This window comes from Bos mutus, chromosome 5 (assembly GCF_027580195.1).
Source record: "Bos mutus isolate GX-2022 chromosome 5, NWIPB_WYAK_1.1, whole genome shotgun sequence".
Classification (NCBI taxonomy): Eukaryota; Metazoa; Chordata; class Mammalia; order Artiodactyla; family Bovidae; genus Bos; species Bos mutus.
The window spans coordinates 22972871-22988001 of NC_091621.1; the positions used below are offsets into that span (position 1 = coordinate 22972871).

Genomic DNA, 15131 nt, shown 5'->3' on the forward strand with positions numbered 1-15131 from the left:
CAAAGAATCTGAGTGTATCTGAGCGTGTGGGCTAAATTCCTGACTTTATAAACGGAAATTCATCGTTGCTTATATCACACATCTGTGAGACTTATAGACTGCCTCATCAGCAGGACCCAAGAACAAAAGCCTGTCTAGTTATCTTCCAGCTCTCCTGAACTGAATTTTCCAAGTTGAAATAGCCGAGTCTACTAGTAAGCTTCTGAGAGCAGCCAGTTCACCCGGTGTCTACTGCAGAGGCTGGAAAACTGCCACCTGCGGGACCAGTTAGCCTGCAGCCCATTATTTACGTTTTAACAGCTTTATTGAGATATAATTCACATGCCCTGCAGTTGCCCTTTCAAAGTGTACAGTTCAGTGGGTTTTTTGGTGTATTTATTGAGTTGCACTATCTTTACCACAATTGATTTTATAACATTTTCATCACATATCCCCAGAAAACCCTCACCCATGAGCAGTTCCTCTCCCTGTCGCCAAAACCTGCCAGCTCTCATATTCTTTTTTGTTTTTTGTCTATAGATGTGTGTATTCTGGACGTTTCTTATAAGTGGAATCATACAATAGGTGGTTTTTTTGCAACTGGCTTCTTTCACTTAGCACGTTTTCAGGATTCATCCAGGTTGTGGCACAGCAATGCTGCTTTCTTTCTTACTGCCGAAAGAATGAAATGGATGTTTCCACATTTTGACTATGATGAATAATGCTGCCATGAACATTTGTGTACAGTGTTTTGTGTGGACATATACTTTCATTTCTCTTGGGTATATACGTAGGAGTGGAATTGCTAGATCATATATAACTCCCTGCTTAGATGTTTGAGAAACGGCCAAACTGTTTTCCAAGGCTGCTGAGAATTTTATAATTCTCACAGTAATGTATGAGGGTTGCAGCTTCTGCATATTCTTGCCAACATGTGTTATTATTTGTCTTTTTGATTATAGCCATCAAGGGGTGAGGAATGATATCTCATTAGGTTTTGTTTTGCATTTCTGTAATTTACAGTTTATTTTTATACAGTGTGAAAACTATGAATGGTTTTTACATTTTTTTAATGTTGAAAAATCAAAAGAAGAATATTTATCTGAAATTTCAATTTCAGTGTCTATAAATAAAGTTTTAGGGAAATTCAGTCTCACCAATATATTTTGTATTGTCTGTGGCTGCCTTTCTCCCTGCAACAGAACTGAATAGTTACAACATTGACTGCATGGCCTGCAAAGCATAAAATGTTTACTGTCTGTTCATTTACAGAAAATACAGTTGGATGAGACTTGTCTACAAAATAGTTGATGAGACTGCAAAGAATATAGGATAGGAAGGAGGAAATATCACTGCCCAGTAGAAATGGATTTTTAAAAAATAAAAATAGGGGATGCAAACGAGCAGAACAAGGGAGCAAATCAGGATGTTATGGGTCTTAGGGAGGCTACCATATTTTCACTTGAGTCATTATTATAAGAGCCTTCCAAATCTGGGCTCTCCACATCTTGCAGTTCTCTCCCAGAGTTCCATTCTTAATCTACTTCTCTGGTTATATATTGTTCATCAGAAACCTCCAGGGATGTCCCATGCCTGCAGACCTCTTCTTCAGGAACGCTTAGTGTCCCGCATGATCTGCCACAGCTTAATTTTCTGACGCTTACCTTCTATCGAAGATGTGCATGTGCTAAGTCGCTTCAGTCATGTCCAACTCTTTGTGACACTGTGGACTGCAGCCTACCAGGCTCCTCTGTCCATAGGATTCTCCAGACAAGAATACTTTACAACTGCACCACTGGGGAAGCCCTCTGTTGGAGACACCTCACCTGAATTTCAGGATTCTGTGCTTTCACTCATACTTTCTTTTCTACTTGGAATGCTTTTCTCTTCTCCAAATCCTAGACACATTTTATTATTATCATAAAATATTTCCAGCATACAGTCAGTTCAGTCAGTTCACTTGCTCAGTCGTGTCCAACTCTTTGCGACCCCATAAATCGCAGCACGCCAGGCCTCCCTGTCCATCACCAACTCCCGGAATTCACTCAGACTCACGTCCATCGAGTCAGTGATGCCATCCAGCAATCTCATCCTCTGTCGTCCCCTTCTCCTCCTGCCCCCAATCCCTCCCAGCATCAGAGTCTTTTCCAATGAGTCAACTCTTCGCATCAGGTGGCCAAAGTACTGGAGTTTCAGCTTTAGCATCATTCCTTCCAAAGAAATCCCAGGGCTGATCTCCTTCAGAATGGACTGGTTGGATCTCCTTGCAGTCCAAGGGACTCTGAAGAGTCTTCTCCAACACCACAGTTCAAAGTATCAATTCTTCAGCGCTCAGCTTTCTTCACAGTCCAACTCTCACATCCATACATGACCACAGGAAAAACCATAGCCTTGACTAGACGGACCTTTGCTGGCAAAGTAATGTCTCTGCTTTTCAATATACTATCTAGGTTGGTCATAATTTTCCTTCCAAGGAGTAAGCGTCTTTTAATTTCATGGCTGCAGTCACCATCTGCAGTGATTTTGAGCCCCCAAAAATAAAGTCTGACACTGTTCCACTGTTTCCCCATCTATTTCCCATGAAGTGGACGGGACCAGATGCCATGATCTTCGTTTTCTGAATGTTGAGCTTTAAGCCAACTTTTTCACTCTCCACGTTCACTTTCATCAAGAGGCTTTTTACTTCCTCTTCACTTTCTGCCATAAGGGTGGTGTCATCTGCATATCTGAGGTTATTGATATTTCTCCCGGCAATCTTGATTCCAGTTTGTGCTTCTTCCAGCCCAGCGTTTCTCATGATGTACTCTGTACATAAGTTAAATAAGCAGGGTGACAATATACAGCCTCGACGAACTCCTTTTCCTATTTGGAACCAGTCTGTTGTTCCATGTCCAGTTCTAACTGTTGCTTCCTGACCTGCATATAGGTTTCTCAAGAGGCAGGTCAGGTGGTCTGGTATTCCCATCTCTTTCAGAATTTTCCACAGTTTATTGTGATGCACACAGTCAAAGGCTTTGGCATAGTCAATAAAGCAGAAATAGATGTTTTTCTGGAACTCTCTTGCTTTTTCGATGATCCAGCAGATGTTGGCAATTTGATCTCTGGTTCCTCTGCCGTTTCTAAAACCAGCTTGAACATCAGGAAGTTCACGGTTCACATATTGCTGAAGCCTGGCTTGAAGAATTTTGAGTATTACTTTACTAGCGTGTGAGATGAGTGCAATTATGCGGTAGTTTGAGCATTCTTTGGCATTGCCTTTCTTTGGGATTGGAATGAAAACTGACCTTTTCCAGTCCTGTGGCCACTGCTGAGTTTTCCAAATTTGCTGGCATATTTAGTGCAGCAATTTAACAGCATCATCTTTCTAATATAGGGATATCTGTGCACTCATCACCAAGCTTTGTCAAATCTTTTGCCATCTTCTTTAGTTTGAAAAAAAATTGTACACTTATGAAACAATATTACCCACGTGGATACTTTTAAAATCTCCACAAATACTAAATCTTCTAAGTTCAGCCTTGTTAATGAACCCAATCAGAATTAAACTTCTTTCTGTGATTTCCCGTAACCCTTTCTTTATACCTTACCATCTGACTTATTCTACCCTTGTAATATCTTCTTTAAGTGTTCCTTACTGTTATCATTCCCATAGAGTGGTACAAAGATGATTTTAGATAGCCCAAGGTAAAGGCATTTAAAATTTTTAGAATTGTGTTTATTTAAAAATACATATTAGAAATATGTAAGCACAAATATTTAAATATATATTTCTAGAACATCAACTCCATGGTTTCCCAGATACTCTAAACTAAGTAGAGGTACTAGAAATGATGTTAGAAAAATATGGAGTAAATAAAAATACAGATGATATGGCAAAAGTTTTGAAGGTTGTACTCAGTTTAGCTTAGAGAATTTAGCTTTTTAGAACAGAGACCCAGTTTTATTAATTTTGTACATCCTAAGTATCTAACTAACTCCAAATTAGTCCAACTAAATCCAAACTCTCTGGGATGGCGAGATCCTTGAAAATTGTGTGAAACTTCCCAAACCTCTGACAGACCACATTTAGACATTGTCGCCACATTGAGTGTCCCCAGCACATATGCCAAGGACAGATGGTGCTTTTTTCCCCTTCTCTCTCCCTGTCCATTATGACAAGTTGCTCCAGTTGGGGCTTGATAAATATGAAATAATGCTAATAATAGTCGTCATCTGAAGGAATGAGAACTCAGAGTTGCCAGAATGCTGTCATTAGTATCCACTTTAACAGACCAGTCTCAGCAAATTTGTCTGTAGGCCATTTTAGAGAAATATTTCTCCGCTTCCTTAAAAATCACTATTTTGTGGCATCTTTTCATTATTGCTAACACAGAACCATCTGAAGTCTCATTGGCAACTGAATTTGGTCTTGAGACTTGGCGACGAGGAGTCATTTTGTTGTGTAGCAAGCCCAAAGCATCATGCTAGCCAAATTATGTATCATACACTTACAAAACTGCTGTCCAGTCTTCCAGCTCCTCTGAGTAAATGTGGCCTTCTCAGAAGTTTCACCCCTCCTACCCAAAAATGACCTTGTATGCTCTCAAATATCAGAGAATCCTCAGTGTGATGAAACCTTTCACTCTATGTATTAATATTTCCTTTCTTACAGCCTGTGTTTTGAGGTGGTGTTTTGTTAATATGGGGGAGTCAGGGGAACCCCTGACGCTTCTGAGTCACAAAAGATCAGAACATGTCAAAAGTTTGGTTGAACCCCCAAAGCTTTACTCACATTAGACTGGATATGCTTCTCAAGAAAGCCCGAGAAGCTTCTCTAAGTAGGTTTAACTTTTGCTTCTTAACTCCCACTGCTAAGGCACACATCTTTCCTGATCCTAAAATTCCACACGAGACTGGCTTCTAACCAGGGTACAGATATAACTTTATTACTTTATCATCCAAATGAGGACACTATTGAAAATATAGCAGAGGTGCTGGGGAAAAAAAGCGTAAACCGTCCAGGGACACCATGATGTTAAGTCACCATACTTAAAACATGGTGAGCCCTTCAGCCTCTGCAGCAGAGCCTCTCAAATTGGGGTCTGAACTTCAGCTTGAAAGTCTGTGGAGTTTCTTAGGAAGTTTCAAGTTTCATTTTTATCTCAGTGGAATGCCTGTGTTTGCATTGTTTATGTTGGGCCATTGTTTGTCCCTGAGTGGGGGAACTTTGAGTGTTCTCAGCCAAAAAGAGAATAGAAGCAGGCACATTCCTGGTGGTCCAGTGGTTAAGACTTCTTTGCCTTCCCAATGCAGGGAGCACCGTTTGATCCTTGGTTGGGGAACTAGAATCCCACATACTGCAGGGCGTGGCAAAAAATAAATAACACTGTGGCTGTGTAAATCAACCATATTTCAAAATTTTTCTTTTGATTTAAAAGAAAATTTAAAAAAATAGCAATACATTGGGGAAAAAAAAGAACACAAGCAGATTTCAAACATAGTGAAATGTTCAAGCGAAGGGACAGTCCGAGGTTAGCGTGGCCTGTACGTAAAGATGCGTAGTAGTTCAGAAGAGCACAGTGAAATGTGATGCCAGGAGACTGAAGAACTTAAGGGCCTTTGTGATATATTCTACCATCTTCATTTTGCGAGGAGAGGTGAAGTTTGAGCAAAACATCACATGTGACATTGATATTAATTTACATTTAATTTTGTAAACTTTTAAATATACATTTGTGCTGATTTTATAAGAACATATGGGGGCTTCCCAGATGGCTCAGTTGGTAAAGAATACACCTGCAATGTAGGAGCCAGAGGAGCTGCAGGTTCGATCCCTGGGTCGGGGAGATACCGTGGCAGAGGACATGGCAACCCATTCCAGGATTCTTGCCCGGAGAATCCCCCAGAGGATGACAGAGGAGCCTGGTGGGCCTCAGTGCATGGGGTCACAAAGAGTCAGACACGACCTAAGCGACTGAGCACAAAAGAACAGTTTTCTCACACCTAGATTTATGTTAGTACATATTAAAGAAGGCTGACAACAAAAATTAATTTAATTTTGAAGATCAGCAGGAATTAAAAGTTTATCAATCAAAACTCCTAGAGCAGTTGTTTTTCTGTCTTCCTTGTCCAATTTTGCCCCCTGGTGGTTATAGTTGGGAATAGATGTAAAATGTTTAGTTGCCAAGTAGTGTTTGACTCTTGCGACCCCCATGGACTGTAGCCCACCAGTCTCCTCTGTCACTGAGATTTCCCAGGCAAGAATACTGGAGTGGGTTGCCATCTCTTTCTCCAAGGGATCTTCCCTACCCAGGAACAGAACCCATGTCTCCTGCATTGGCAGGTGGATTCTTCACCATGGAGCCACCTGTGAAGCCCCAGGATATAAAATACTCCCTTTATAAATGAGTCCTTTCCAAATTCATTTGCAGGTTAGCTGTGCTGAAGACAGAGTAATTTCCATGTAGGAACAATGTTCTAAATAATGGCTAATATTGCAGAATAGCCCACAGAACCCCACAGTGGCCCTCTTCCACTTGATCTACACCCTCCACCTCCTGTACTGCCCTGCTGCTTCTGCTAAGTCACTTGAGTCATGTCCCATTCTCTGTGACCCCATGGCCTGTAGCCCACCAGCCTCCTCTATCCATGGGATTCTCTGCAAGAATACTGGAGTGGGTTGCCATTTCCTTCTCCAGGGGATCTCCCCAACCTGGGGGTCGAACCTGTGTCTCTTTTGTCTCCTGCGCTGGCAGGCAGGTTCTGTACCACTCGCAGCACCTGGGAAGCCTCTACCATCCTCCTTGCTGGCAAAACACACCACTAACCACTGTCACCACCACTGCCACTAACTGCTCCGTCTGCGTCACCACCACAAGTGGAAAGAGGAAGGAAGGGAATTAGTGGCTCCATCAAATCCAGCATCTTTATTTATAGGCACAACTTACGCCTACACCTCTCCTGGGGTCTTCAAAGGAGTGGACCACCCAGAAGGAAACTTAACGGTCCCCTTTGCCTCTCAGAATCTTAGGGCAAATATTAACCTTGCTTTCTTTTCTCTTGTTCCACCTCTAGCCCCTTAATTCTGCAAAGTCACCTTCCAAGTAGAAGACAACAAGAAAGGAAAAGAAAAATAGAAAAACAAAAGGAAAGAAAACCCTTTGCCCCAAGGTTTTTCCTAAACCCAGAAACCAGAGATCTCTGATATATAACCAGTACACCTTCAAAACCTTATCTCCTCCAAGTTGTATAACTTCCTCATCAGTCCCTTCTAGGGACTGGCTCAGAGATCAAGGGTTGAAGGCAGAAGCAGTGTTGGTCCTCCTGGTGTTCATCATACACTGTCAGCACTGAAGTCGTCAGCTGTTATTTGTGCTGTGAGATTCCAAGGGCTCCTCCCCAGTAAGGGACAGTGACAGTGTGCACCCTGTTGTGCTTAGACAAATACAAATCCCATTTTAAAAGGATCAGAATTCTGTGGGATACTGTCTAATCCATTTAAAATGACAAAAGGGAAAATGATTTTATGATTTTAGCCATGTTTAGCCAACTTTTAAGGACTTCCCTGGTGGCTCAAACGATAAAGCGTCTGTCTACAATGAGGGAGATCCAGGTTCGATCCCTGGGTCAGGAAGATACCCTGGAGAAAGAAATGGCAACCCACTCCAGTAATATTGCCTGGAAAATCCTGTGGATGGAGGAGCCTGGTAGACTACAGTCCATGGGGTCGCAAAGAGTCGGACACGACTGAGCGACTTCACTCACTCAGCCAACTTTTAGAAAAAAGTTGGAAGAACAGATAAGTAAAATACTTATGCTGGTTAGAGTGCTTGATTGTGGCAAATGATCTAATTTGGAATTACACTAACATTGATAGAATGTATTTAAAATAAATGAAAATGTCCTTGTTCTGTTTACCCATTGCTACATAATAAACCACCTCAAAACTTAGAGGCTTAAAATCACACTTATTTTTTTTTTAAAGATAAGCTCATAGAATCAGAGGGTAGAAAGTGGTTGCTAGGGGCTGGGATGGGGAAATAGGGAGAGGTTGGTACGTCTCCAAACTTTTAAGGGTATAAACACTTTCAATTATGAGATGAATAAGGTCTGAGTACCTGATGTGTAAAAAACACACACACACGCACAAAAAAACTTCCCTGGTGGCTCAGACGGTAAAGCGTGTGTCTACGATGCGGGAGACCCGGGTTCAACCCCTGGGTTGGGAAGATCCCTTGGAGAAGGAAATGGCAATCCACTCCAGTACTGTTGCCTGGAAAATCCCATGGACAGAGAGGCCTGGTAGGCTATAGTCCATGGGGTCGCAGAGTCGGACACGACTGAGCGACTTCACGTTCACGTTCACCTGATGTGTAACATGGTCACCGTAGCTGATAACACTGTATTATATAATTGAAATTTGCTAAGACAGTAGCGCTTGAATGGTTCCCCTGCCCTTCAAAAAAAAAAAAGATACCTATGGGAGGTAAGGGATGGATTAACTTGAGTGGGGGTGAGGGGTGAGGGTGGGGAAAATCCCTTCACAGAGTACAAGAATATCAAGTCATCACATTGTTTACTTTAACTGCCTTACAGATTTATTAGTCAATTATACCTCAGTAAAGCTGGAGAAAATCCAACCCTTTATTATATCTCATAATTCTGTGGCTTGCCTGGGTGGTTCTTCTAGAAGTCTTACTTGGGGCCTTTTCATGAGTTTGCTGTTATGTGGCAGCTGGGGCTGGCGCTCCTGTCTGTGGTCTCCTTCTACATGTTTCTTTAGCCCATGCTAAACTCAGCATAGATTAGGCACTTTGTAGAGTAGCCAGATATTGGGATAGCACTATCCCAGATGTTGGGATATAGTCATGAATAAGACGAATGCGGGCCAGACCCTCATGAAGCTTACATTCTTAAACTCCTGCATTGCAGGAAATAAGTAAGTAAACAAATATAAAGTGAAGTAAGTGATTGGGAGGCCACTTTGGAGTGATCGGAAAAGCCCTTTTTGAAGTGACACTTGACAATCTGGAGGCGCGGTGGGGGGGTGGGGGGATGGGGGGGAAGCATTTGCTAGTGCAAGTGTCCAAGCCTTGAAAGAACTTGGAGGTTTAAAGGAAAACCATAAAAGGCCCATGTGCTTAGGGAGTAGTGAATGAGAAGACTGATTGGATTAGGTCACAAAGGTAGTCAAAGTTCAGGTCATTAAGAGTCCTGAAAGCCATGGTAAGGACTTTGGGTTTCATCTTGAGTAATGAGAAGAAAAGAGGTTTAAAGTCATAAATTGTATTGATTTCCTTGTTCAAAAGAATAGTCCGCTCTCACCTTAGAGAAGGGTTTTGTAGGAGTCAGGGTGAAAACAAGGTAATGAAATAGTTTATTGCATTAGGTGATGGAGGTTTGGACAAAAATAGAGTAATTATGAGGAGTCAGTAGGTTATTCATATATTTCGAAGGAATTTCCAATAAGCGCTGCTGACGGATTGTGTTTGGAGGATGAAGAGAAAGGAGAAAACACAAAGGTCTCCCAACTGTCTCTTTTTTTTTTTGACTTTTTTTTTTAAATTTTATTTTATTTTTAAACTTTACAATATTGTATTAGTTTTGCCAAATATCAAAATGAATCTGCCACAGGTATACCTGTGTTCCCCATCCTGAACCCTTCTCCCTCCTCCCTCCCCATACCCTCCCTCTGGGTCGTCCCAGCGCACCAGCCCCAAGCATCCAGTATCGTGCATCGAACCTGGACTGGCGACTCGTTTCATACATGATATTATACATGTTTCAATGCCATTCTCCCTAATCTCCCCACCCTCTCCCTCTCCCACAGAGTCCATGAGACTGATCTATACATCAGTGTCTCTTTTGCTGTCTCATACACAGGGTTATTGTTACCATCTTTCTAAATTCCATATATATGCGTTAGTATACTGGTAGGCTGAATGAAGTAAAATTCACTGAGGAGGAGCAGACTGGTGGAAGAACAGATTTCTTTATTTGGGCAGAAGGCAGGAAAGAAAATTTTAAATTCTATTTGAACATTTTAAATTATATTATGCCCACTTAATAATTTGTAATTGAACTGTTAATACATGATTTAAGGTTCACCCAAATCTGTGCAAGAATAAGCCATGTTATAACAAAGTGCCATACTACCTGGAAAATTAGAATTAATGACATGTATTTAAAGTATAAGTTCTTAAAGTGAGTTAGTGTTTCTAAAGTTTAGAGTTAGGATAATTGCTACCATCGATTGAGGGATTTTTTATTTGTTTGAACCATATGAGATTGCAGATATTGATAATTTTGAACCTGAAAATGGCAATGCCATATGGTTTGTCTCTGTATTCTGGCCATAGAACTATTTGTTTATATATGAATGAATGAGTATTCACAAAAACCCTTAAGGTAGACTTTCTATTAACTTATGCTTGACAAAATGGAAGTTCTGAAAAAAGTTAAATAACCTGCTGAAAGTCAGATAACAAGTAGATGGGCAAGAATCAAAACAAGGTCTTGCTGACAAAGCATCTGGACTCTCGGTCACAAGGTTATACCACCCCTATTTCCAGCCAGAATCATTCTGCCTTCCTCTCAATGTAAAAATCTTTAGGTCCAAAAGACAGATGTACAGGCACAGAGTGCTTGGTCTGATGGGATGAAGAATTGCTGACTGTCTTCCTCCTACAGGGAGCCAAGTTCAGGTGGAACTTACAAGTCAGTATTGCATTTTAGAAGTAAATATAGTGAACAAAAAGAAATCAGAGTGAGTTAATACTATTAAAGTTTGCTCAGAAATTCCCATTAAATTCATTTTTTCAAGAAATTTCCAGCTTCTCTTCTACATTTATCACTGAAACCTCTCTACTACACAAATACATTAAATAGAAAACAAGTGATTCTAACCTCAGAGAAAATACAGTGCCACTGGCTGAAACATATCACCAGTCAACAAGCTGTGACCACTTTTCGCAAATGCCTTATAGCATGTTTAATACCATACTTAATACCATACTCAGGCATTTCTATACACCGAAAAGTGGCACTACCAGTGAGTGAGAGTCAGTGTGGAAATAAGTAAAATACATCATCAATCAGAGAGACTTTAGGCTTTTCCCTCTTAACATAGTTTCTGGATTATCTAGATTTCACTAAAATGAAGAAACTCTTCATATGTGTATTCTCACCCTGTCTATAATCAATTAGGAACACTATAAGGACAGAATGGCAAAGTCTGCTTGATCAGTTAGTAATTAGCTGTTTAAATCAAAGGTTAAAAAAAGTTTACATGACTGAAAATCTTTCTGTCCACCCTTGGGAAGAATATTTCCCACACAGCTCTTGTGTTGTGAATGTCAATTAGAGTCTACAGTCCTTGGTGATGAGCAGTAGAAATAGTCACCTAATGAAATCATACTCCTGCTGATATAAAACTGAATTTTCAGTATAATAATGAAATGAATCTGTTCTTCATTGCTGTATAGATTAGGGGCTGAGTATAATAGCTAGTCCCCAAATTGGTCCTGGAAATAAGGGCAGTACTTACTAATCTCTAAGTTCTCAGCCAGCTTTGATAGTAGTTTAATAAGTACCAAAACCTAAAACTTCCCGGGTGGCTCAGTGGTAAAGAATCTGCCTGCCATTTCAGGAGACACAGGAGACATGGGTTCGATCCCTAGGTAGGGAAGATCTCCTAATGGGGAAAATGGCAACCCACTCCAGTATTTCTTGCCTGGATAATCCCATGGACAGAGGAGCCTGGCAAGCTACAGTCCATGGGGTCACACACATGGGGTCACAGACATGACTCAGCAACTGAGCACGCATGCACTGAATCCTTACTACTTCCATATACCATGCTACGTGCTTACACAATACCTTTTCATTTAAATCTGACAACCCTCTGGGATAGGTTATATTTTTGTTTTGATTAAGGCTTAGAGACGTTACGGAGAAGGCAATGGCACCCCACTCCAGTACTCTTGCCTGGAAAATCCCATGGATGGAGGAGCCTGTAAGGCTGCAGTCCATGGGGTTGCTGAGGGTTGGACACAACTGAGCGACTTCACTTTCACTTTTCACTTTCATGCATTGGAGAAGGAAATAGCAACCCACTCCAGTGTTCTTGCCTGGAGGATCCCAGGGACGGGGGAGCCTGGTGGGCTGCCGTCTATGGGGTCACACACAGTCGGACACGACTGAAGTGACTTAGCAATAGCAATAGAGACGTTAAGTAACTTCCCAAGGTCCAAAACTAATGGGAGAGAAGAGGCAACATGGACAAGAAGGCACGTGGGAGAGAGACCCCCAAGCCCTCTCCAGAGCCTCGCCATGCCTAGCCCAAGGCCAGGGCACTGCCTGGAAGCCGAGGCAGAGCTGAGTCAGTCCTTTTGTCATTCTGCAGGCTCCACACTCATCAGTAGTCAGCCTACTGTCCCATCATTTTTCCAGTTTTAAGTGTTGCTTGCCTTTGTCCTAAGAATCTTTTCAAATTCTCCTGTTTAACAATCTCTTGGGAATAACCCCTCATCTGACAGCCTGGGACACTCATAAACACCATTTTGCTCCCTTTCTGCCCCTAGATTAGAAAGCTTAGAAGACTTATAATCTTGGATGGGTGACAGTGCAGAAGGCTCAGACACTTTCTGGGGCAATGGTGATGACAGCCAGGAGGAAAATGCTTAGTCCAAAGAAAACAGTATTGTTGAAATCAATGTACAACCAGGCACTGAGCCAGAGTAACAGAGGAATGCACTGCCCATTACAGAATGCTAAGAAGTGTCTCATCACAGGCAGAGAATGTCAGAGCTGGAAGACAACTTGAGAACAAGTTCTACCTAGCCTTTCACATGGTAGAGTAGGCCCTGAAATGAGATCTGGCTTTCTCCAGGTCAACTAGCCGGTTAGTGGCTTAGCCAGAACCAGGAATCAGATGTCCTGAGTTTAACTCTCTCTCTCCACTGCACAGCACAGGCAAGTCTGGCTTGGGAGCTCTTTTTTTGGTGCTGGATTCTTCTCTGATTCTCCCTTAAGTAAGGTGAATGGAGGACCCAGTTCTTGAGTTCTTAGAAACCCAAATCCAATAGTTCAGCAGGGATGCCAAAGTGAAGGTTTTTGTTGGATTAGTTTACTGCCATAAGATATAGTAAGACATTTTAGAAATAACTGGAAGAGCCATAACTGCTTATACACAGTTTCTCTTTCATAGAAACGCTACGAGACTGCTCTCATTAGCCCCAGGTTCGTTTAAGAGTGGCAGAATGCATTTAGTTTTGTTGAAGCAAGTCTAAGCTTCTTTCCCCATGGTAAGTGAGGAACTGACCTTTCTTACAGCTATGCCTAGGTTCTTCTGCTCCTTCTTCCATGAATACTTATATCACTAGAATTTTTACAGGTGGTGTCATCCTGTTGCCCAGTATTTACACTCCCCACAATATATTTTTGGATATGTCGGTAGCTTCATGCCAGTCACCATTATTACACCAAAACTCATCAGGTGCACTTTGTACACTTGCTCTTCATAGGTTTCTGTTTCTTTTATGTCTTTAGAAACTTTTTCTTTTGGAAAAATGCTAGTCTTCAGCAACACTTTATGTCATTGTATTGAACAGTTTCTTTTTAAAGACTTCTCTCAGAGAGGTATTGAGGGAACCTTCAAATAAGATCTTTTTTGTAGAATACAGGAATAGCTGTATTTCTAATAAATATTAAGTTGACTTCCAATTAACATTTTATACTCTTATTAACATTTCACAGATTGTTTCTGTTCAACCAATTTCAGAACTTCATGGAAAAGTTGAGTGGTAGGTTGGGTAATAGGGTAACATAATGGGAGCCTTTTTTCCAATGCTGGCATGTGAATAAAGTACCTGCAAATCATAAAAAGAAACAAAATAGAGAGCTTTAAAAACAAGACTTTTCACACCAGTCACATCATTAAATACATACTTACTGGCATAGGGCTGTTGAGTGTGGGAGTTTAACCCACAAGACTACCAACACTTAACCCTCCAATCTCCTCCATTTGTGACCTAGAAGACCTCTGCTATGTGAGTCTTTCAGCTCACTGAAGCACTTTACTTCAGCAAAGAAAGTGAATTGCATTAATAATGTATCAGTTATCAAAGCATCAATAAGGAAGCTAGGACTGTCCTCACCACGGTGTGAGCTGAGGCTCCTGCCTCTCATTTTCACAGGCCACACACAGTGGGGAGTTGAAATGAGTCAAGCTGGGGTGAGTGAAGCTTGGCCCCCCACTAGGACCAAGTCGAGGGAAGAGGAGACTTTGTCCCCACGGCCTCAGTGAAGTACAGTTGACCCTTGAACAACATGGGTTTGAACTGCGTGGATCCACTTGGGCTTGGATTTTTTTCAGTAAGTGTATATAAATATAGGTGTAGAACACTGTGCACAGACCTGTGTTGAAGTGGATAGCCTGTCCTTACGTAGGCATGAGGTGATGCTTAATATAAAACTGATAATGTGTGAGTTCTCATATTACTGTTTATAACTTTGCTTTCAAAGACTTACATACCATACAGTATGCTTCTCTTTCTTGTAATTGGAGAAACTGTATCAGCCTATCACCACACGTGTTTTTTTTTAAGTAACAGTGCTTCCAATACTATATTATGAATATAGTGTGTGCCATAAACATGTTTTTACGATTCATTCATTATTGTATAAGCTAGGTTACCATGAAGTGATCATATTGCTGCTGCTTTGTTACCAGTGCATGAACCATTATGCCTGTACATAAACATAAATTTATTTTTCACATTATCTTTTCATTTCTTTTGCCTAGTGATTGTAATATATGTAACATCTACAGTGCTTTGTACCATATAAGACAAATTAATGTAGATACATATAGATAGACAGTTCATCTTTTAAAGACAACATGAACTTCCTGTATCAATAAATATGATTTTCTTAATAATATTTTCTCTAGCTGACTTAATTGTAAGAATGCAGTATAAGATACGTATAACATACAAAATATGTATTAATAAACTTTATGTTATCAGAATGGGTTCTGGTCAAAAGTCGGCTATTCGTTAATTTTAGGTGGAGTCAAAAGTTATATATGGATTTTCAGCTATGTAGGGTGTGGCACCCCTAGCTACAACACTGTGCAAGGATCAGCTACTATAGGAAAAAACCAGGGAAGAGAC

The 15131-nt window shown here is 41.0% G+C and overlaps 2 protein-coding genes across 2 annotated transcripts in view; one reads left to right on the plus strand and one right to left on the minus strand.

Annotated features, from left to right (window-relative positions):
• Positions 1-15131, plus strand: part of XPOT (exportin for tRNA) — a 172039-nt gene that overhangs the window by 20759 nt on the left and 136149 nt on the right. The window lies entirely within an intron of this gene.
• The window catches only part of C5H12orf56 (chromosome 5 C12orf56 homolog), an 80574-nt gene continuing 74453 nt past the window's right edge, over positions 9011-15131 (minus strand). The window contains exon 13 of the mRNA XM_005902539.2: positions 9011-13826. Within this exon, the coding sequence (XP_005902601.2) occupies positions 13700-13826 (127 nt within the window). The 3' untranslated portion in view covers positions 9011-13699. The remainder of the gene's footprint in view (positions 13827-15131) is intronic.